A 23,961-nucleotide genomic window follows, 5' to 3' on the forward strand; every position below is an offset into this window, starting at 1 on the left:
TCCATGACAAATTATTATATGCAACAAAAATTACAATAATAAACACAAGTCAGTTTGATAATTTGTTCAACGTAATGAAAGAAATATATGGGAGAGTATCTAAAATCCATAATAATTTCTCAAAGTAATGAGAGTTTGATGAGATGATTAGAGTCTTGTAATATGTAAAGCAAACACCATTGGAAGTTAAATTTCAAACAATGGATATGATGTCCGAAGTTCATGCTCTTTTTTCAATTTCCCACGAAAAATTTCAACAAATCATATCTCTCTCTCTCTCTCTCTCTCTCTCTCTCTCTCTCTCTCTCTCTCTCTCTCTCTCTCTCTCTCTCTCTCTCTCTCTCTCTCTCTCTCTCTCAAATCCCTATAATCTTACACATACCGAAAATTATCTTCTTCATTTTCTTTTCTTCCTCCTCTTTAATGATTTTGATTTCGTAGAAAACTTGTATACAATTTATTGAATATATTAGTGTAACAATAATAACCAAAATACAGAAATTTGCAACTCACAATTCACTAAGACAAACTTATAATAGATTAGTTGCATGATTGAAACAAGCACATATGTGTCCATACATACATATATATATATATATATATATATAATTCTCGTCTATTTAAAATTAATTAATCATATTACAACCTCAAACAATCGAAATCAATCACGCTAGGATAATAGGTTTTTAGATAGAAATCTTCACTTTTAATGACTGATGCTTTTTTATGTTTTGATTTTCCCACTTTTAACTAAAGACTTCTAGTCCAGAACTATCTTCTTTCATTGCAACAACTCATTCAATTTTGTATATTGTTGCCAGAGATAAGCAACGTAATCCCTCAATGCAGTACGATGTACATCAAAATAAAACTTTTTGTTTATAAATAAACACATACGCATCACTTCACCCAACAAATTAAACATCAGTCCATCTGACATGCCCTCTTAAACGTGAAAGTTGTTGATATAAATCACATGTGAGTCATCTAAAATATCAATAAGGGTTGGGTTTTTCTTTATCCCAGCATTGACCACACTTTTTCCATGAAACAACTTGTCCAATCAAGTAGGTAGGTGGAAAATAAACCTAGAAGTTGACCAATTGCCAAAACATTCATTCCCTCTCTTACCGGTGTATTCAGGTCATAAAATTTGACAATGGGTTGAATGGCTTCCCACCTCTGATCAACATACTCATCCTTTAATTGGATCAAATCCACGTCTGCCGCCATAATCTATCAGATCAGCTCTTAGAAACTCTACATCATTCTTGAGCCGATAGGTGATGATACCATCTTCTATGACATTATGAGCATAAGTTAATAAGAATCATGTCTTTGTTAGAATGATTCCATTACCATAAATTCTAGGTCCATCTAGATTCTTATCAGCAAGTAAATTATCAATAAAGACCATGACGCCTTTCATCCTCTCATAGAGCTCGCGCCTTTGTCCACTAATCTGGCCCTCATTTCCTAAAACATAAAAGCATAACTTCATTGAAATCATTTCATATAAAAAAAACTAGATATTCATAACCACAGTCGTAAGAAGATACAAATGAGTCAGCATGGAAAAAAATATCAATTAACATAGTCCATCTCTTTGAATATAATCGAAAAGCAGATAACAATAATTGAAACGGAGGATCTGACAAAAAGACTATCTCCAATCCAATTCAAATCTGACGTCATCATTAAAGACTTTTATTCTAATTTCCAAATCTTAGAAGACTTTCATCCTTCTGAAGTAATCTTGGGTGAAAAGTTTGGGTGTTGGATGTGATAAGGAAGAAGAGGAGGAGAAGAAGGAGTCGTTAGGGCGGTAGAGACGAAGATATAGGTAGTGATTAAGCTTTACATTTATATTTGCATAAATACAAGGACCCAGTATGCAAACAATGTGACTTGTAACAGTAAAAGACTGAAGAGAAATTACAAAGTTAAAAGAGGAGACACTCACTTGTTTAAGTGGAGATGAGAGCGAATACAGTGAGATAGAGTTCTAACTATATTGAAAGTGACTCCAAGCTCATCATCCATTCCCTAAAGTAGACCTCTTCTCCTCCTTGGAGACTCATCCAATCATCTAATAAATCAAGAGTATTACCAAAGAGTTTGAGGAAATTCACTTTGTTCATGTCTATCGCGAAGCCAACTTTGTTGCAAACACTCTTGCCACCATTAGTCATCATTCAAGTACCTCCGGTTGTTGGGAGTCGTCATTTCCTTGTTATTTATGTTTCGTTTAAAAAAGAGAGGAAGATTGTGGGTTCAACTTCGATCATGGTTAACCATTGTGGTTAACCATTGTTGTCTGGGCCATGTATCATCTTTTTTACTGGTAGTTACAACCAATTTCAGCTTTGTCCCACAAACGTAAATTTCTTTGTTAAGGTTAAATGTTTTTTTAATTATTTTTGACTGTAACTACAACTCTAACTATGAAGGTGAGTTAAAATTTGAGAAGGGTCAAGATAAGTCGTTGCTTCCGGTCGTGGAGCTGAGCCTCCCAACTAGGTTTGGTTCCAAACCCCTTTAAAAAAAACAATAAGTCGTTGCTTTTTTTTTCTTCAAAATTTATTCATTCCCTCAGCCTCGATATTGGATTAGGAAAACAAAGTTGGTAATAGATTAGGGTTTAGTTTCATTTAATTAATGGAAGATGTACTATTATTTAATTTATATTTGATTACTTGCTTATATGTGAACCATTATTTTTCTTCAAACTCAGTATTGCTCTCTCTCTCTCTCTCTATATATATATATATATATATATATATATATATATATATATATATATATATATAGTCTCTATCCAGAGTGAAGCTTCACTCTGAAATGAAAGAGTGAATTTCCAATTTTAATACACTTTTCGGTCAAATATTTTCACCATAAGCGATTCAATATTTATGTAATAACCCTAAATTTCAAACATTTTAGTTTGATTTGGAATTCTATAAAATTTCGAATTTTATTAGAATGAACGTAATTGGTTGCGACGTTAGTAAACGAGAAAAGGAAACGTCCTCGGAACGTTTAAATTGAAAAACGTTACATTTCCGTAACGTTTATATCGACTTTTATTCCGTCGATCGGTTGCGAAAACTTCCTTCACGAAAGTTGTAGAGCTCGTCGATACGAGTGCGTGGACATGTGACACGTTCAAATCGGACGACAGAGGTAAAAGTTATTAACGTCGGAAGTTAGTTTCCGATTTGGAAACGAGTATAAATAGAATGATTTGTGATTAGGGTTTCCACTTTTGGAAACCCTCAGTTTCTCTCCGCCTCCCTCATTTCTCCTCTCCCTCGAAACCTCTCTCTCTTCCCTCGAACTCTCTCCCTCCGAACCTCCTCAACACCGGCGATCTCAATCTCCAGGCTGCCGTGGTCATCACCGCCTGGCCCAAGGGTACTGCACGACCCTCCTCTACAAACCCCAAGATCGTCGCAGCACCTCGTGGCGTCGTGAGCCTCCGCACTCCAACCCGAGGCTGCAACCATCGCCTTGGCGACGCGAGGGCACACAGGAGAGCACGCCGATCGTCGCCCTTGAAGCTCCTGCCATCGATTAGGGACGAAACCCACGATTCAAGCCCTCCCCGAGGGATCGAAGGACGGCGGCGATTCAAGCTCATTCGGAGCCAAATTTGAGTTCTTGGCTTCGATTAAGGTATGATTTGTTGTAATTGATGGGTTGTTTGTGGTTGATGTTGAATTTTTGGAACGATTCGTGTGGATCAGAGGTGTGGGAGGAGGAGGGGTTACCGCCGCTTAAAGGCGGCGCGTGGCAGCGAGTGGGTAGGCTTAGGAGGGGTCGGAGGTTGTGGGAAGGAAGAGGAGGAGGAGGAGGAGAGTTTGGAGGCGGCGGTGGCGTGATACGCGCCGTGGTTAGCCTCGGCGCGTGGGCCCCACGCGCGGCCCGCCGGAGGTGGCGCGTGTGCCACACGCGCCGCCACGTGCGGCGGTGGGACAGTTTTGACAGAAGGGTATTTTGGTAATTTACTGTGTACGGTAAAAGTAAATGTAATTTTTATTTACTGCGGTAAATGTAATTAAGTTTTACCTACGGTAAATGTAATTATAAATTACTTTCAGTAATTGTAAAAAGTAATTTGTAAAAAGGGTAATTTAGTAAATTTTATTTACTGAATTTGTATTTACATTTAAATCGTACGTATACGTTCAGAAATACGTATTAATATTTATACGTACAGAAATACGTATTAATATTTATACGTACAGAAATACGTATTAAATATTTATACGTACAGAAATACGTATTAATATTTATACGTACAGAAATACGTATTAATATTTATACGTACAGAATTACGTATTTAATATTCATACGTACAGAAATACGTACATAATAATCATACGTACAGAAATACGTAGATATTATTTATACGTACAGAAATACGTATATATTATTTATACGTACAGAAATACGTATTAATTGAGTATTGTACAGTAACCGTGAATAGTGAACAGTAACTTCGTATAAACCAAAATTGCTGAACAGTAACCGTTTATTACTGTTTTGGCATTTAAAGGTTTACGAAACGATTTTAAATTCTTTTCTTATTCTTTTAAGGTGATCGCTAAATCGAGGAAATGGATTATTATCGGAAATTGAGGATTTAAGCTCAAGTCAATCAGGTGAGTAAAATCTCACTGAATTACGAATCTACCCTCGCGGTGATTCAACATTTTTGCAAGTGTGTTTATTTAATGAATTACAACATGTATATAACTTAGTGGACTACGTATATATATAGTATAATGGTAATAAATACATATATATATATATAGTTCATTAAATTACATACTGTTATTAATTCATTAAAAATAGTCATTTCGGTGACAGAAAAATTGTGCATGTGTGATTTTAATGGTACGATATGATGTGAGATTATCGTACGTAATTTTTCAGGTGTTTATGAAATATGACATGTATATGATATAGTGGACTATGTATATATTGTATAAATGGTAAATAAATACAAATATATATAGTTTGCTATATAATATACTGTTATGATTTTTATTATGATATATTGTGAAAGTTTTAAAACGTACAATATGATGAGTGATTATTGTACATGATTTTATCTCGGAAAATGTGAAATATTGTGATTTGTCTTCGGACGTGATGTGTGGTACAATATGATGTGAGATTATTGTACATGTGAGGCAAGTCGGAACCTAGCCTTTGGCCGGGCGAAAGTTACGATACAGTTAGAGCTCTAGTCTGTCTGCCATAGTACTGCATGAGGTAACGGGTGGTTATCTGATCATGGGTACTCAGCTTGTTTTGGATGTTGGGTGGCGGGTGGTTACCCAACATCAGCGGTATACTAAGTGAGGGGTAACGGATGTGTACCAGCGCTCATTAGTTACCATTTTGTGAAAGTATTTGAGTAACCAGATGGGTTGCTCGTTTTCTCATGATTTTCATTATACTGTGTTGATGTGGAGTTGTGTCTTTTATGAGACGAGAGTTATTTTAATATTTTACTCATACGAGCTGTAAAGCTTACCGGGTTTGTGTCTACAATCCCGGTGCACCAATTCAATGGTGTAGGGGATACTTCCGCAGGTGCTGAGTAGTAGTGATTGAGTGACGACTCCGAAGACTCGAAGTCGATCGCATCCAGTCGTGGTGAGGTTCCAGCGTGGATTTTGTGTGAGATTTGGTGTGATTTTATTTGTGAGGTTATTGTGAGGATTATACAATTCCATTTGTTATATGTTGAATTATCATTTGGGTTTGTAATAATCGGCTTGACTGAGTTATATTTTAAACTCAGATGTGATCCGCTGCGACATTAAAATGATTTCGATTTCATTGAGATTATTTTTGTGTTTAACGATTTTAAGATTTTGAGTTTTGAAGCTCGAAATTTTAGGGTCGTTACAATTTAGGTATGTTATTCAAGATCATCTCTACAAAATTTCATCCAATTCGGACATCGTTAATATATTGAAATTAGATTAAATCAATGAATGAATTAAAACTGTTCAACATGAACCGTTCGTGTAAATCTCAATTTTAAAAGCTCAAACAATTGTCGAATTAGATGAAACTTTATAGAGATGATCTTGAATAACATACCTAAATATTGAATTACTTATGATGAAAAAAATTGACCGAAAAGTGTGCCAAAATTGGAATTTCACTCTGTAATTTCATAGTGAAGCTTCACTCTGGATAAAGACTGTATATATATAGCCCTTCCATTAAGGGATCAATTTTGTAAGTATTTTAAAGGGATTGCTCATTTACCAACTTTTTTATTACATTTCGACATCTTCACCGTTCAACATTTAGATTATAATGTGTATATCATCTCTGTAAAACTAGATGAAAGTAATGGACGCACAAAATCTGTCAAACATGAACCGTTCATGCTTATAAGTTTAAATCTCAGTTTTGAATGTCTTTAACACCTTCACTTTGGCTAAAATTTTACAGAGGTGATCTACACATTATAATCTAAATGTTGAACGATGGAAATGTTGAAATGTGATCAAGAAGTTGGTCAAGTGAGATGTCCCTTTATAAGAAAAAAAAAAGGAATTCCTTAGTGGAAGAGAGAGAGAGAGACGCAGTTACTCAAGAGTTTACATTCTAATTACATTTGAACTTCTCATTGCATTTTTTGCACTATGAGTAATCGTAACATAATTGTTCGTTTGTCAATCACCATTTACCTCAACTATCAAACAACACGTCCTTGTCTCCAAGACATCAACCTCTCAACCAAATTCATACCTGGCTTCCCCTACTTTCAATCACTCAACGAAGACGCAAAATGCACACTACTTACATCTATAGCTGCACACTTGGGTTCTCCATCATGTCACTCGTGTGTGCTAGTAAGCCTCGCAATCTATTTAAGATGGACATTTTATTTTTTTTCTATTTTCCTAAGCTTGTCCTAAGCTATATATCGGCCAAGTTGATTTTTATGCAACAAAAGTTACAAGAATAAACGCTATTTCATTTTAATTATTTGTTCGAAGAAATGAAAGAAATATATTGGAGAGTATCCAGGATCCATAATAATTTCTCAAAGTAATTAGCGTTTGATGGAATGATTAGTGTTCGGTAATATGTCGAGCAAAAATTTGAAACATTGGATACGATGCCGACCGAAATTCATGCACTTTCTTCGGTTTCCCGCAAAAATCTCAACGGTGCAAACTTTTTCTTCCATTCCCCATTCATCTCTCTTTCACTCTCACCCCCAATTCCACCCATCTCTCTCTCTCTCTCTCTCTCTCTCTCTCTTACTGAAACTAATTTTCTGGTATTTTCTTCATCCTCTCTGATCATTCTAATCTTGAAGAAAACTTGTAACCAGTTCATTGATTATATAGTCTCATTTCCTTCCTCCCCGGTCGATAAAGAGCCACAGCGGAAAGCCGATGCCCCCGGAGTTCCGCCATGGAAGATGAGTAGACAAATTGCCACGCCTGTTAAATTTCGTCCTATACCGAACTCTAGCGGTGAAGGCTCCGCCGCGGCCACCGTAATAGAAGAGCACCCGCTCCACATTCTATGGCGACACCAGATTCTCGACCCGGACTCCGACCTCGTAGCTGTATGGAACCACATCTTCCTCGTAGTCTGCATCGTCGCGCTCTTCATCGACCCTCTCTACTTTTACCTTCCTTACGTCGAAGGCGACGCCTGCCTCTCTACGGACCACCGCCTCGCCGTCATTGTTACCTTTATCCGATCCTTCACCGACCTCTTCTACCTCTTCCACATGCTCATCAAGTTCCGCACTGCCTTCATCGCACCCAGTTCTAGGGTTTTCGGCCGTGGCGATCTCGTCATGGACGCAAGGCAGATCGCCATGAGGTATCTCAAGTCCGACTTCGTCGTCGATCTGGCTGCCACTCTTCCTATACCCCAGGTTTGAATTCGTAGATTCTCCTTAGACACCCTATCACGTACTTACGTGCATGGTTATTAATTAACCTGATTCATAACAATCAAAGATGGATTTGCATGCAGATTATTATCTGGCTGGTGATTCCGGCAACACAGCATTCCAGCGCTGATCATGCCAACAACACACTAGCTCTTTTCGTGCTTATTCAATATGTTCCTAGACTGTTTCTCATATTTCCTTTGAATCAGAAAATTGTAAAGACCACTGGGGTTTTAGCCAGGACTGCCTGGGCTGGAGCTGCATACAATTTGCTTCTTTTCATGCTAGCCAGTCATGTAAGTAAACTTGTATTTCGATGACTTATCTTTTGTGTTAACTAAACTGGATCAGTTTTTGAAGCATGGCATTATTCCATTTATGTGTTTGTTTGTTCAGATATGTGCAGCCATCTTTTACGTATCTGCCATCGGGCGGCAATCCTCTTGTTGGAAAGAGCAGTGCAGTGCAGAAAATGAAGAAAATGTTGTGTCTTGCCTCAGTAGTTTCTTGGATTGTAAGAGTTTGGAGCTACCAGAACGGAAGTATTGGGCCAATGTCACCAGAGTAATAAAAAACTGTGATTGGAATGATGAAGAGATCGAATTCAAGATTGGAATCTTTGGGGCTGCATTCAAGAGTGGAGCCGCAAAGTCGAGCTTTATTGAGAAGTACTTATTTTGTTTCTGGTGGGGTTTAAGAAACTTATGGTATGGAAATAGACATGCTTGCAGAAACTTATTACCATATACGTTATGTGATTTAGAAGATTCGAGTTGTATGCCTTCCTGATACACAAAATCTCTCTTGTAGCTCATACGGACAGACTATGATGACGAGCACATTTCTCGGCGAGACATTGTTTGCCCTTATCTTGTGCCTTTCTGGTCTAATATTGTTCTCACTATTGATCGGCAACATGCAGGTATCATATAAGAGTTAACTTTTATTACCACTACTGGTTATATAATCATTGATGTGCATTTTGCTAGCAAGGTAGCCTATGTGGATTTTCACAAACATGTAAATTTCATACAAGTATATATCTGTGACATGCTTTACCTACATATGAAAGAAATGATAATATAATCGTCAAATAATTTGTGAAACTACCAAGCTAACTAATAGAGGTTAGCTAGCTGTTCCGTGCACAACGAACTAGAAATTTACATAAGAGCTATTGCAGCGGCGAAGCCCACAGCCAGTGTTGAGTAGATTCCGGAGTGCTAGCTCTCTATTGTGCCTGAGTTATACGTTGTGTTGAGTGGTTCATTTACCCGACTCGTCACTGAAGTTCTGGCCGGGAACATGTAGATATATAAAGGCTTGTATGCTTGATTACATTTCTCGTTCACATTCTACGGTTCAAATGTTTTAATAATTAGGCTGAAATCATGTATAACAATTTAGTTTTAATGTGGATCCATGTGACATGTTACAAACTATGTCCAACAATTGTATGCAAAACTTCTATGAATAAAACTTGTGGAATACTGGTGCTGTTTAAGTGATAGAATCCTTTCCCATTGGTGCAGACTTATCTACAATCGATGTCAATAAAACTTGAAGAATGGAGGGTTAAACAAAGAGATACTGATGAGTGGATGAGGCATCGCCAGTTACCTGAACCCTTGCAAGAACGTGTTCGTCGATTTATGCAATACCAATGGATTGCGACACGAGGAGTTGATGAAGAATCCATATTGCATTCATTACCCGTCGACCTCTGCCATGAAATCCAGCGGCACTTATGCCTTTCCCTTGTTCGTCGTGTAAGTCTTCATCCTTGTCTCATGATGTTTTTACTGTTTGTTCATACATGCGTGCTGCTGGTGATGCTCAAGCCCTGTTATGTATCTGATGATCTCGATCAGGTTCCTTTTTTCTCACAAATGGATGGGCAGCTTCTTGATGCCATATGTGAGCGCCTTGTCTCATCCTTGACTATCAAAGGCACATACATAGTTCAAGAGGGTGATCCAGTAAATGAGATGCTGTTTATTATCAGAGGGAAACTTGAGAGCTCCACAACCAATGGAGGGAGGACTGGCTTCTTCAACTCCATCACTCTAGGACCTGGTGACTTTTGTGGTGAGGAACTACTGACATGGGCATTGATGCCAAGCTCTAGCCTTAACATGCCTTCTTCCACTCGGACTGTGAGAGCCCTCACTGAAGTTGAAGCTTTTGCACTTCGAGCTGAGGACCTTAAGTTTGTCGCGGGTCAGTTTAAACGCCTTCACAGTAAGAAACTACAGCATGCTTTTAGGTACTATTCTCACCAATGGAGGACCTGGGGTGCTTGCTTCATACAAGCCGCTTGGAGAAGGTTTAAGAAGAGGAAGATGGCAAAGGACTTGGCTATGCAGGAGAGCTTATACTATATGCATGCACCAGGCCAAGAGGAAGAGGGGTACTACTACGACGAAGAACAAACAAATCTCTTAAGACCTGAGGATGGTGATTGTGGTGAGGGTTCATCCACAGGGGATAAAATAATTAGCAGTTTCCAGCATCTTGGGGCCACAATTCTGGCTTCAAAATTTGCTGCAAATACAAAAAGAGGGATCATTCAAAAAGCTCAGCTGGTTGATCCTGATTCAACTAGTTTGCAGATGCCTAGGATGTTTAAGCCAGATGAGCCTGATTTCTCTATAGATTGACCCAAATGATACAACTAGTTAGTTTGTGACTAATCAGGGAAAAGGAAACGAACTAAAGGATACAGTACGTAGTTAGGGACGAAGTTTTGTGAATTAATGTAAAATTACTAAATGTAGGCTAGCAATGATCATCAGTTTGTTTCTTCTTTATAGTTAAGTTGAAGCAGTCCATATTCTTCAATATAGATAAGCTGGATTCACGTATTAGAGCACAGACTAAGCAAGAACTACGCTGGACTGGTCCAGTACTTCACATATTTACTGGTTTCTAAACGTACTTTCCGAGTAACTTTTTGCAAGTTTGCTACCAACCTCATTGCTCTGCTGAAGATGAACACATCGTCCATGGTTATCATGTCCTTACTGAGAAACTGGAGGAAGTAATAACAAGGAGCAAGCCAAACATAACGAACTAATTTCTATTTACATGCTCGTCTCAGTCATATGGTGTCACGTAATATGCATGTTGGAGCACAATCAATCCTGCTGCAATCAGTTGTTAGAACTTAGAACCAATAGGCTGTGAGGTGGCTTGAATTATAGAGCGATGACTAGAAAATTGTCAAACATGAGTTTGATGCAAGATGAGCTTATCTATCGCAAGCTAGCGTCTTGTTCTAAGAGTCTGATCATGAATGATTAGTTAATTTAAGTGCCTTCCCCGCATTTTACTTATCTACATCGTTCAAAATCCTAGAAGGAAAAGCACCCCAGGGTCAAAAGTCTCTTTGGAAGAACTGAGAAGAAGCTAGTGCAGGAAATGCTCATTTGCATATGGTTTTTGGTCTCAAGCATAGATTGACAACTCAAAACAGGTTGCAAGTGAGAATACCTGGAAAGTGCATGCATACGGTTTGACAAAAAGCATATTCTGATGCATTTGACACTACAAGAGTTTGCAGGGTTTTTTGTCAAGCAAAACCCAACAGTGTTGACAAAGTAAAGGTGGCTTTGAGAGTTAAATTTCAGCTATGATGGACTATCTGAGGGTTACAGGGTAGGAGGTTTCAAGATGAAAATGGAAAACAGGAACACAGTGACTTTAAGATAACAAGTGGTGCAATACATAGTGTTCCTCCTGGCAACATTATAATGCACACTCAATAGATATGCAAGAAACAATGGATATGCAAGAAAATAATTAATACTAAAGTTTTAAGAAGCCATAGCAAGTGATAAAATGGAGAAATGGCAAACCAGCTCCACCATGGTCTCACAATGGACTACAATCTTGTTAATACAGAAAAGATAAATGAGACTACTTCCCGGTGTTGATCTCAAGTTCCTTCTTCAGCTGCACAGAGAAATCGTCATTGACATCATCATCATCCCAGTCATCCTCCCATTGCTGTGTTGCCTCTTTTCCTTCTTCCTTCTCATCCCACTCTGTCAGCATAAAGAAAGCAACCCAATCACTATAAAAGAAATCCCCAAAGACGTTTAATCTACAATCAATAACCATGCAGTAACAGCTATTTTGAACATCATGTTCCTCTAATACCCATAATCATTTCCATCAACAAAGACTTCAAATCAAACACTTCAACTGCTTCATATAACACTCGCAACAACCACAAAGCATCATGCTCGTCTTCTCACACCTATATCTTAATCACATAGTCTATTCTAGTCCTTGCCTAAACTCGGTGCATTTTAAGAACACAGTCCATGTAACTAAATTCCAATCACTGTATCCTAACACTATATTCAAGAACAGCACGCGCGGTAACAGTTACTATTATGCATATAACATTCACATCATTCCATTCCATCACTTAACAACCTAATACTCGATCACCATAACCGCATATAACAGACATAGGATCAGGCATTGCTTATAAAACCTAATACTCAATCATCATATCTTTACTAGTTTCCACTAATTTCAGTTCATTACATTCCATAACAAGAACATGGGGGCCCAAAAGCTACTACCTTGATTGATGTTGAACTCTTCAAACTCGTCATCATCCTCGAACAAATCGACCTTGGGGTCTTCAGTTGCTGCCTTCTGATCCTTCTCCATTTCAACAAACCCTACGACTTTGCAATCAAGCAATCAATTCAGTTCAGACCCAGTAATCAAACAACACTAAAAACCCAATTGGCATTATCAAAATCAAATCTTGAAATCTTTGTACCCAAAAGCAAGAGATCGAATCAGACAAAACCCTAAATCAATTTCCCAAATCAGAAGCTACAGAATTAGAGAGAGAGAGAGAGAGAGAGAGAGACTTACTATTCAAGAAAGCTAAGGACTTTGATCCTAGGGCTTTGGTTGTTCTTCTTGATTGTGAGCTCTGAACTTTGAAGAGTAAAGCTTTCTTTCTCTGATTTTATGTGTTTACGAATCGGGTCGGGTTCGGGTTTGTTCTGTCATTGGGTTAGTTGTAATCACCAACCACGGCTTGCCACGCTTACAGGTTCAAGGTTCTAGGGGTGTTTTTGGTTTCTTATGGTCACAAACAGGGATGCTTTTGGGTACTTCGAATTTACCTTCACAAATAGATAAATAAAAAAGTGAATGAGTTACTTTTCTTTTACTCACCTAGAATTTACATTGTGGTATGTTTCAATTCCCTGTTGATTTAAGGATTCATCGCTTTTTGGTTCAGTTTGGGCGTACAGGTTCTATTACGGATTTTAGATGACGGCTTGGTATATGGTATGCTTATTGGATTTTAACATGAATGATTTGATAGTGATAGTTAAGTCCTTAGAACAACATTTGGACAATTTGACTGATGTCTGCCAAATTTTCTGAAACTTGTGCGTTATATATGAACGTCAAGGACAAACACGCGGAAACAAATTTGCCGACCACCATTTTTTTGCTCACCTTGTATCACACATTTTCAAACTCATGTCATTTGTCTTTTTTCTAACTCATATTTAGATAATAATTGAGCAATTAGACAAATGACATGAGTATAGAAGGGTGTGTAAATAAATGGTGGTCGGCAAATTTGTTTACCAAACACGCGAACCATTATTAATTATATTCTTTAGCTTTAACTTTGTGCAGACGGTATCTTATTATACAATTTATATGCTAAGATCCATAATCTGTTACGTAGCTCTAAACGCTATTTGATTCTTTCACGAATAGCTCAGAAACACAGAGAAATTCGGTAAGCGGTCGTGAGCGATAAATCAGTCGCTTTTTATTAGCTAGGGTTGGCATTGCTTAACCAGTTCCAGCAAAACAATACATGCTCGCGGTACACATTACATATGGTAATGCTATCATGACAGATTGATGCACTTACTTCCTAGTATCTAACGCATAGGATTGTCGTTTATCATTACTTATTACTTATTACATGACAAGTTGGCAATGAAAAATTGAAAACCTATAGCTAACTGATTACATTTCTTTACTGCATGCCTCATCAATGAGCGACTGCAACGTCTGCCACGACGATCCTCCCTCCTCCACCGCTCTCCTTGCTGCCTCAGAAAACTCCTTCACCGTCTTCCTAACCACCTCTCCCTCCTCCTCCTCCATCAACTTCTTCACCATCTTCTCAAGCCCCTCTGCCTTCACAAACCCCCTAACCGACCCGTCACACGTCTCCACTCTCAAACCTACCTTTATCTCCTCCGCCACCATCCTGGCGTTCAGCGGCTGCTCTGCCATCATCGCCCATGCCAGAATCGGCACTCCAGCGCAAATGGCCTCCATCGCCGAGTTCCACCCGCAATGACTCAAAAAGCCATCCACGCTCTCATGGTTTAGTATCTCCGTCTGGTCAACCCACTCACTCACCACCATCCCTCTCCCTTTCACCCTCTCTTCAAATTCCGAGTCCCACCAAGTACTGAAGCTCTCTTTCTTCCTTATCACCCATAGAAAATTTAGCTCCGACTTCTCCAACGCCTTGGCTATCTCCTGAACTTGCTCAGATGATATCACCGCTTGAGTTCCGAATGCCACGTACAAAACACGGCTCCCTTCAATCTTCTTCTTATCGAGCCATTCAATCCACACAGGCTTAGGATGACGGTGCTCTGGTTTAGCTTTCAGCTGGCAGAGTGGTCCGACATTCCATGACTTTGGGCCACACTCGGTGTTCCAGTAGTCGACGAAAGCAGGTTCGAGCTCGTAGAAACTGTTGGTGACAAGACCAAAGCTGTTCATGACGGCTACAATCATGGTCATGAAAAACTCTGACCCTTCAGGACTAGGGTTTGTGAAAGAAGAGTCGAAGTCCTGTTTGGTAACCTTAATCCAAGGAAAACGAGGCAGCGTGATTAACTCATTGTCCGACTCGACGCCCTGTAGGAGGTGATCCACAGCGGCGGCTCTGGACACGCAGCCGGCGTAGTTGTTGAAGCCGTAAAAAGCGAGCCTCGGGAAACCGAACTTGGTGGCGGAGTCGAGTGTCCACCAGAGGAAGGAATCGGAGACCATGAAGCTGACACGTGGGAGAGAGCTTAGAGCTTTCTCGAAGTCATCTTGCATGTGTTTTGTGGCGAGCGCGAAGGGGTTGAAGAGGCGTTCGGTGACGGAGGAGAGCTTGTCGGTACTCTCGACGCCGGCGGGGATTTCAGGGTGGATGTTCTGAGGGAATGGGATGTCGACGACAGATGCCGTAGTGGAGCAGAGGAATTGGTCGATGAAGGGGCGGTTGGCTGGGGTGGTGAAAACGGTGACGTCGAGGTTTCGAGCGAGGAGGAGGCGGCAGAGGTGGAGGAGTGGAATGGTGTGGCCTTTGGACATGAAAGGGAACAAAACAACATGGCGGCGCTGCGGTGGCTCTGATGGATTATTGTACGGGGAATTTGAAACGGAACCCATCTTCAGATCTTCTTGTTTAATTTGTTCTTTCTTCTTCACTCAGTTTCTGTGGTATGACATTGACTACATATATATACTGAGGACTAGAATGGTTCAATATTGATGAGTGGTTTGAAATGAATAGTGCAGAGACATTATTTAAACTTTAAAGCATCCATGGACTAGTGATCGATTTCAGGTTACCGGTACGAATGCCGTGCGTGAATTTGTGTTGTGTTGTCCCAGGGACCAGTCGATGACCTAATATGAAAGCTGTTGATGCCAATTACTGGCCGACGTTCGTTTTATAATATCCTCATATTTAATTATACGTTATCAGGAGATGGAATGGAACGTTTCATTATTCATGAATAAGAAGAATGCAAGCCTTCAATTATAAAATCAGATGAAGAAATAGTTTATATGTGGTATAATGTCTTACAAACATAGAGTATACCGGTATTCGGACATTTTGGTTACTAATGGTTAAAATTTCAATAGTAACTGAGATTGATGTCAAAGGTCGGAAAATCAAAACGGTGATGTTTATTACATGTAACCTTTAAAACTAAAAAAAAATGATGAGTTTCTAATTCATACTCATACGGTCATACCCTATCTTTGCTTCCATTTTGGGGTTAGTTTACACCAAGAACATAAACTCCGAGTAGGTTTGGTGAGTATAAAGAATGTAGAGGTGTGAAATTTGACATTCATAACTAAGAGATAGATGTCATGGATAAATATCCAACGGAACTCCTTTATTTTCATCGCTGCTTGATATGATCAACCATGCTAGAAAGGCATATCTATTGCCAGTGAGACTGTTCAGTGTTTCTTTTGCCAATTTGAATTCGGGGAAGCCAAATTACCTACGGGTTAATCTAGTATACATCAATGTATGTTATACATCTCACATCTAACGGTTGACAACGGATATAATTTTTTTGACCCCACTTATAAAACAATATCGACCGTTGGATGTGGGATGTATAGCATACATTGATGTATACTAGAATTTTCCCCACCTACTTAGCAAACAGAAATTGTAGTATTGAACTACCTGTGACCAAAGGCGGAACCAGGGGGAAGCGGGGGCCACTGCCCCCATTCAGATTTTAGGTATTTTTTTACATGGTTAACCCAAAAGTCCCCTATAAACCCTACTCTGGATAATTGACGAGTATAATACTTCAACTATCTCACTTATTTTATAGTATAAGAGAAACATTTTATATCATTAAATTAAATTGTTCACGAAAAATGTCTAAAATCTTATACTATTTTCCTCTTTTTTATGTTGGATTCTTTTGTTTTAGTGTTTATTAGTTTAGTTTTTTGGTTCATGATTTATTTAATAGATAAATTTGCTATTTTAATTTAAATTTGCAGTTGTGAGATGAAGAGATTTTATAAATGAACATCAAACGAGAGATCATCTCCTTTTATATAGAATGAAAAATCAAAACAGAGGCGTGCCTAGATTAATTTGAAAGAGATTCAATCTGATGACAAATATCGACATAACTAATTTGAAAATAATAGAGTAAAAAAATATTACACTTTGCGTAAATAGAGTAAATTTTTACTCCCACTCATATAACTTCCTGGTTCGGTCACAGACTGGCATGGCGGAACTCAACAATTAACTGAAGCCATCTGAAAATGGCTAGTACACCACATCTACCATTATCAAAAGATATAATAACTAACCTATCCAAAAATGTACAGTAGCATCTGAAAATAGCATAGTTTGGCAGTTAGGTCGACATCGATCATGCATATATTTTTAGGCAAGTAGAGATTTATTGGGACGATAAAGGCAGATAGACTCTTGGATGCTTCATAGAAATAAGTGATGGTTTCATTTGTGGAGGTGGGCAGATCTATTTGGCTGTCTCGCTCCTCTTTCATTCAAAACCAGACACTCACTGATCCCATATCTTGCTGCTGCGAGGCTAGATCATTCGAATCCAAGCTAGCTATCTACGAGTTAAGCTAGCTAACAATATCAACCTGCTGAAGTTGCTTTCAAAATGTAAAATCTAGCCTAGGCATGCGTACCATGTCAAGGCCAGACTCAAGACCACTTCAGTACTGCAATTTACGACCATTAATTGCTAGGTCAAGTCTTCAACTGCGCGGCCGGACCGGATTCTGGAACATAGCAGCTATATATATCAGTAGAGTAGCACACTTCAAACTCCTCGAACTTCCTGAGAAAAAAAAAAAACTAGCGCGCAATCAGAGATAATGTTAAGAATTATGACAAAATACTTGAGTGCATGACGATTGCTAAGTTAAACCTTGTGTATCTAATCAGCGGTGCATATCAGCAATGGTCGTGGTTCAATTGCAATTGTTAGAGCAGTGCAAACTGTGCAATTGTTAGTCTTGTGTCTATGCAAAGTAGTACAAACTACAAAGAAATTAACAAAACTACACCAAATTAAGAATGAAAACCATTCCAAAAACCTATTTTAGTAGAAAATGCTAAAAAAATGTTTGGCCATCATACAAAATAGTACGTCTATTTTCAGGTCGAGTTTCTGTTTTTGATCATGCATGTGTAAAAATAGATATGGTTTTGTGATATTGATATTGACAATTCCATGCTTTATTAGCGAATTTAATTCAATTCTTTTTCCAATATATTGAATGTTATGCTATACTTCCATTATCATTGATCGAGTTAGAAGGATATGATCATTATGTAGTGTGATCACTGTGATGTGATATGAGAGTATTCTAATTCAAAATTCATGGAGCCATATATATATATATATATATATATATATATATATATATATTTGAGTAGAATCGTAGCATTGTGAGGACCAAGTTAGCAGGGCGGCCAAATTGGTGGAGGTGGCCAAATTTCCCACTCAACTCAAACCTTATTTGGGTGTCGCCCTTCCCTTGCAATCTCACTACTCCAGCTTCGACAGTGAATCAGATCAGCCATTCATACTCAGCTACTTTGGATGATAACCTAAATCAACACCCACATTCTCGAGCCACATACTTCATCCGGTATATGACACAATCATCGACTTCAATCACTTTTGGAAAAGAACCTCCACCACCACCACCACCTCTTACAATCAACATCAATTGACAGTGGCCTTCAAATCTTCAACCGATTCCGGTACCTAAAAAGCTAGCACAGTGACGTGCAAACTTCTAAATGACCGAGGAAGTTAACAGAAGCTGCGGTATTGTTCATGCTGCTCTGGTGATACACACCGGAATACTAATATTATGTGTTTGAGGCTGTCAGTTTAGACAATGACAGAAAAAAATCTGATATGGAGGTTTAGAAATTTTCCCCACTCCATTCGGATTCATTTGGCTGTCCTTTTCATACCCTTAGGCTCTTTGATTCACAGGCTATAGCTGCCACGCTGAAGATTACAAGAATCCAACCAGCTGATTCAAGGTACTCCACATAGTTATAAAATCAACATGTTTGCTCAGGATAGTATACAAACCACCCACAATCAAACCACATACTTCATTACATTACACAGCCACTATCAATTTTCAATCACTACAGGGAAATGAAAAGTACCATTTACAATCAATAGCAGAAGACAGTAGCTTCAAGTCTTCATTAGAATGTAGAACCTAGCTAGCTCAGATACATGCACCCATCTAAATACATAAACTATGGAAGAGAAGCCCCGCTTAATGATTTAGAGATATTAACATGCAACATAATATTTGAGGATAGTGTATTCTTCCATCAAAGAGGACTGATAATGGTTTTGCACCTCCCCCAAGCAATCAAAGAGGAGTGAAGCCGTCCGACTTCACAAAGCAAAATTAAGAACTGCCCCCTTGTTTTCCTTGTTTTGCTCTCAGAACAACCTCCTCAGTGGTAGTCCCAATTATCTCATTTGCACGTTTCAGCCCAACGCAGAAATACCGTCCAACAGAATCCTAAATTCACAGGCGGGGTCCAAGTGAGAAAAGATAAAATATTACATAGTATAGATTGATCTAAGTACTGCAACCTATCAAACTCACAGAATTTACTACGCAAGTTTAAAAAAATAAATACATGATGGTTTGAGTCCCTCCTCATGGCCTCAGTTTTCGAAATGGTTAATAGCAATCTTGAACAATCTTAAAATCAGTCTATTAATCCTCTAACTGGTTTCCATGATTATTAAGTCAATATATGGTGAAGTTTAGAAGTGGTGATATCATTGTTCTATAATAGTACAACCATATATAATGAGGGATTTAGGGAGTCTTACCCGAGAGACAATTCCCAATTTCTCCAACTTCTCAACTGCATCATCCACATCAAAATTACAGTTGGCACCGAACTCTTCTTTAATGAGTTCCTCACACCACCTATCCAGATCCTATAATAATTCATCCAATAAGCCCAAATAGACTTCTGAAGAATTGCATAATTAGGGAACTAATAGACAGAAGTAAACAAGAAAGATGCTTACTTCTATTGTAGCTTTTCCCTGTTCCATTAATATATAGAAAGAAAGTATCACCTCCTTGACCTAATCATTCAAGACATGAGAGTACCCGTAAGCAATGTTGGAGTGCAAAGTGTATTAAATCTATCCAGAGTCAGTGCTACAGTTAAGCCAGAATATATTAATCTTCCAACAAAGGAAAAGAGAAGTATAGATTATTACAAGCAAGTCCCTGAAAATAATTGAACCAATTCCTTGGACTTTGTGGTTGTGAGTGTCTTTATTTACATGCACCTGATACTAGTTAGCTGTAAGTATGTATTACTTATGTGTATAAGACACTATGTAACATGTGTATCTTTCAAGTATGTATGTGCATTAATATAGTTAGTAATTTGCAGCTGCCAGCAATTATGCATGTAAGCTATATGCGTATATGACTATATGTAATATGTGTATCTATCTGCATACTTATAGTTACAAGTTAACTGCATCATGTGTGTAATATCACTGATACGTATATAATTATATGTAACATTTGGATGTCCATGTATGTATGTATGTGCATAGTTATATTTAGTTACACCAATATAAATCTATTAACCATCAATACTACATCACTCAGAAAGTTTATCAAAGCTTGCAGCTTACCTCCTGTTGAATCACATCATCGCACAAGTGAAGAAGAGTACCCCTTCCGCTATCCAGTTGCTTGTCATACATGGACTGTGTTATCAGGTTCTGATATGCAGCCAAGTTCTGCTGAAAACTACAGTTAATCACGAAACAGCAGCCACATTAGTAACTGACAGAAAAAGTATGAAACAAAGTGAGTGGTTGATGTATCAATATTACATTGAGATAGACACTCAGAGGATGGGTATATATGAACCCCAAAATTATGACCAATAATGGTACATCAGACAGACTTCAAAGCATATAGTGTCTAATCTGACTATATATACCATATAGAATTAAAAAGACAAGCAGATACTTGAAAACGTCAACTTTTCAGTTAAAAAGTTGTCAATAAAGGCATGCATATTAATCGAAACAATCACATACATCGAAAAATGAAACTCAGAAGACATAATATAACAACATAGTTAGCCATTATACTCCTTTGGTGTGACAAACTTGTTATTATGAATAATATACAGCTAACTAGCCGATTGGGAGAAACAAGAATCAAATAAGAAACCTACCTGAAGTATATCTTAGCACAGTAACCAATCACAGTGGAAAGAATTGCAATGATGACCCAAAAGTCAGCATTAGGCATTTCAAGAGAACTAACGACAGCTACCTGTAGAAGAAAGATATAATAAGCTGGACTTCACATAATAAAAAAATGTTATGAATAGTGCATTTAAACAACATTCATTGCATTAAGAAACGCACCAGACCAACTACAGCAGAGCCAAGGAACTTGACCCAGTCCATTGGAGTTAGTCCTGGGTTCTTCTTCTCGGGCTATCAAAGGTATAAAGTTATACAAGTGGTATCCAAACTTGAAGAAAAATTATATAAAAAAGAAAAGTAGAAAGCTAGCTGTAAGACTCAGGCCCATTGGGGAACAAGATAGAGAGGAACTTACAAGAACTATCTCCATGTCAGCCATTGGGATATTTTTGAAATGTTTCACAAATATTCCTCGTTCTTCTGTCGCTTTGGGACTTGCTCGCCTGAACAATCATAACACTGATATCAGTAACTTATTTTGATGTCCTTTTAGGGATGAATCACTAATTCAATCAAAAGGCTACAATAAACCCTTTCCCTAAAAAAAAAAAGATAAGCCCATAACCTACAGTAGCATTTATTAAAATTTCCAATATAAAAGAAATCAATCATCCTTGTGTTCCTTTGGACCCAAATTTGCTACAGTCTAATTACATAAACTAGGGAACTACGAAACTACACAATCTATCTCTATAATACAGATCCCCAACTTAGTGGCGAAGTAGCAGCCTAAAAGTTGTTGAAGAGGAAGAAACCAACTCAACTGTGCACAGATCACAACAACATTATCAAAAACAGTTACATTAACATATGCGAACACATATTACCTGTAAACAACAATTATCCTATCAAAGGTTGGCTCTTTGATTGTCGTCTTGCTCAGTAAGCTTTTGACGCTGAAGGACAAATAATAATAGTGTCAGAAGAGGCCATAACAGCTTGGTCCTATGAAAAAACTAAAGCAAAGTGGAATAACCTTAGTTCCATAGTTTCAAGACGAATTCGTTCAACATATAAATCCTCTTCCTCCTCCGCATTGGCTTCTGAGGTAATTTCATCATCCTTCTTTGGTTCTTTTGTACGCCGACTACTTGACCTTCTCGTAAAAAGTTTTCCAACCCTGCAATAGCAATCACAACAACAATTGCTTCATAATCTAAAGTGAGTTTCTCAGGTACGTTCTTAGTAGTCTTAGTAATTCCAATCACAGGTAGTGATTAAAGATGACTTTCTAAAACATAAAGCGTACGACTGTATTCCGTTCGCCTCTATTAGAGTTCACACATTGTCATCAATTAATTAAGGTAATAACTATATATCAAACTTAAGAGAATTTCTGACCTAGTTACTCTTAAAAGATATGCCCAAAAACGTCCAATGATCATGTCCACTTTCTCCATGAAAAAGAAATCAGTTGTCTGATCAAGTCCAACACCACGCCGGAAGACAATGTACTGAATGTAAGAAAATAATGCAGATTAGAGATCTAAGAGAGAGAGAGAGAGAGAGATGGTGGTATAGTAAAGTCTTTCCAACCAAGGAAAAAGTAAACAAGCTTTGGTTATCAAAATATATATATATATATATATATATAACTTCCAAATGTTTGCAACTTTTATGCTTAAAAATACCTTATCAGCAAAATCTGGAAGGTCTGACCGAGGATTCTCTTCAAAGAAGGTCTTCAGAAGCTTCTTGTCGAGCTTCATTTTCATCAGAACAAAGTATTAGGATCAGAAAAAGAGAAAGCACATGAAGAGAATCACAGAATATAAAAGTGTTGCACGGGTGCTAATAAATGCATTTAATCTGCAGGTCTGTACTTGGCATTTTACTCAATTGACACGAACCATAGAACATACCTTAGATTCATCAACCATAATGGGAAGATTTAGAAGATACTGCGCCGAGTGCGCAACCTCAATTTCTTCATCACTTGTAATCTTGAAATTACTCTTTTCCATCACCTGGACCATTACAAGAAACATTACATACTTGTAGCAGATTGTGAAATCTATTATAGTCAGTATTACAAGGATCCCAGATACAATGCCATTAGGAAGCTGTCGCATTATCTAGTTCTCACAATATCTTCTACAATCAAAACAGACATTCCTATGCATACTGCATCTTGCTTTGATCTTTCTTCTTTCAATTTTCTTCACTCACAAGGAAAATGTAAACAATAATAAAGTGAGACAGTCATAGTCACCTGCATTAAGTAGGTGAGGAAATTCTGCTCCAGCACATCGATTTCTTTCGGAGAAAGATTCTGTTGCTGCAACTTCTGACTCCCATTTACAGGGTCAAACAGCGAATACAGTTGCTACAGACCAAAAACATATGTCAACAAACAAAACCTCCACTCATAAAATGATCAAATGACCACCAAGTGCATAACATATGAGCTATATATATACCATCAAATCCTCGAATTGTAAAAGATACCAAGCCCGAATTGTGTACTCAATTCTCTTGCAGAGCTTCAGAAACTCCGCCCGGTCGGAACTATGCTCTATAGAATTACACATAAAAACAATTACTGTTAGAGTAGACTACATTGAAGCAAAACAAAGTAACAAGTAGGAATTAGAGAACAGAATCGAAGACGAACCAATGAGGTTGGCCAAGGTCATGATGAGCTTGGGTTTGATAATAGGAATTACAGACTCGCGCTCTATACGAATCATGTCCTTCTTCTTCTGGGCCATGGCTTCTTCTGGGTCTCTGAGTTTTGTGGGTGTGCTTGGAATGGAACAATGGGGAAACGGATTGGGGGGGGAGTTTAGTAAAGGGAGGGGTTTTGGTTTGGTATCTTGTCCTTTCAACTATTAGGGTATGTTTGTCAGTTTGTCTGTTTCTTGCAGAACTGGTTTGAGATCAAAGCAA

At 38.2% G+C, this 23,961-nt stretch overlaps 4 protein-coding genes across 5 annotated transcripts; 1 reads left to right on the top strand and 3 right to left on the bottom strand.

Moving 5' to 3' along the window:
• The first annotated feature begins 7,462 nt into the window (after nt 1-7,462).
• LOC126799526 (cyclic nucleotide-gated ion channel 18) lies at nt 7,463-10,608 on the top strand. Its single transcript, XM_050526744.1, has 6 exons — nt 7,463-7,930; nt 8,032-8,244; nt 8,345-8,655; nt 8,759-8,870; nt 9,481-9,717; nt 9,820-10,608. The coding sequence occupies exons 1-6, from the start codon at nt 7,463-7,465 to the stop codon at nt 10,606-10,608; spliced, it is 2,130 nt and encodes a 709-aa protein (XP_050382701.1).
• A 1,128-nt stretch (nt 10,609-11,736) lies between these two features.
• On the bottom strand, nt 11,737-12,967 carry LOC126799554 (protein DSS1 HOMOLOG ON CHROMOSOME V-like). 2 transcript variants are annotated; one of them, XM_050526780.1, is made up of 3 exons: nt 12,848-12,967; nt 12,544-12,651; nt 11,737-11,994 (listed from the first exon to the last, which is right to left on the bottom strand). In XM_050526780.1, exons 2-3 carry the CDS (start codon nt 12,632-12,634, stop codon nt 11,867-11,869), a joined length of 219 nt encoding a protein of 72 aa, XP_050382737.1. In that variant the 5' UTR covers nt 12,635-12,651; nt 12,848-12,967; the 3' UTR covers nt 11,737-11,866. The 2 variants fall into 2 exon arrangements, with proteins under 2 accessions (XP_050382737.1, XP_050382736.1); XM_050526779.1 differs by having other exon boundaries at nt 12,544-12,645; nt 12,848-12,925.
• Nucleotides 12,968-13,975: 1,008 nt separating this feature from the next.
• LOC126797442 (UDP-glycosyltransferase 90A1-like) lies at nt 13,976-15,409 on the bottom strand. The gene has a single exon (XM_050524071.1). It carries the CDS (start codon nt 15,407-15,409, stop codon nt 13,976-13,978), a length of 1,434 nt encoding a protein of 477 aa, XP_050380028.1.
• A 3,476-nt stretch (nt 15,410-18,885) lies between these two features.
• Nucleotides 18,886-23,940, bottom strand: LOC126799534 (uncharacterized). Its single transcript, XM_050526754.1, has 15 exons — nt 23,687-23,940; nt 23,493-23,587; nt 23,285-23,398; nt 22,935-23,039; nt 22,704-22,775; nt 22,414-22,526; nt 22,049-22,192; nt 21,900-21,968; nt 21,428-21,515; nt 21,232-21,303; nt 21,036-21,136; nt 20,482-20,599; nt 19,855-19,914; nt 19,651-19,761; nt 18,886-19,330 (listed from the first exon to the last, which is right to left on the bottom strand). Exons 1-15 carry the CDS (start codon nt 23,781-23,783, stop codon nt 19,214-19,216), a joined length of 1,476 nt encoding a protein of 491 aa, XP_050382711.1. The 5' UTR covers nt 23,784-23,940; the 3' UTR covers nt 18,886-19,213.
• Between the last annotated feature and the right edge of the window lie 21 nt (nt 23,941-23,961).

This window comes from Argentina anserina, chromosome 6, assembly GCF_933775445.1.
Source record: "Argentina anserina chromosome 6, drPotAnse1.1, whole genome shotgun sequence".
Taxonomy (NCBI): domain Eukaryota; kingdom Viridiplantae; phylum Streptophyta; class Magnoliopsida; order Rosales; family Rosaceae; genus Argentina; species Argentina anserina.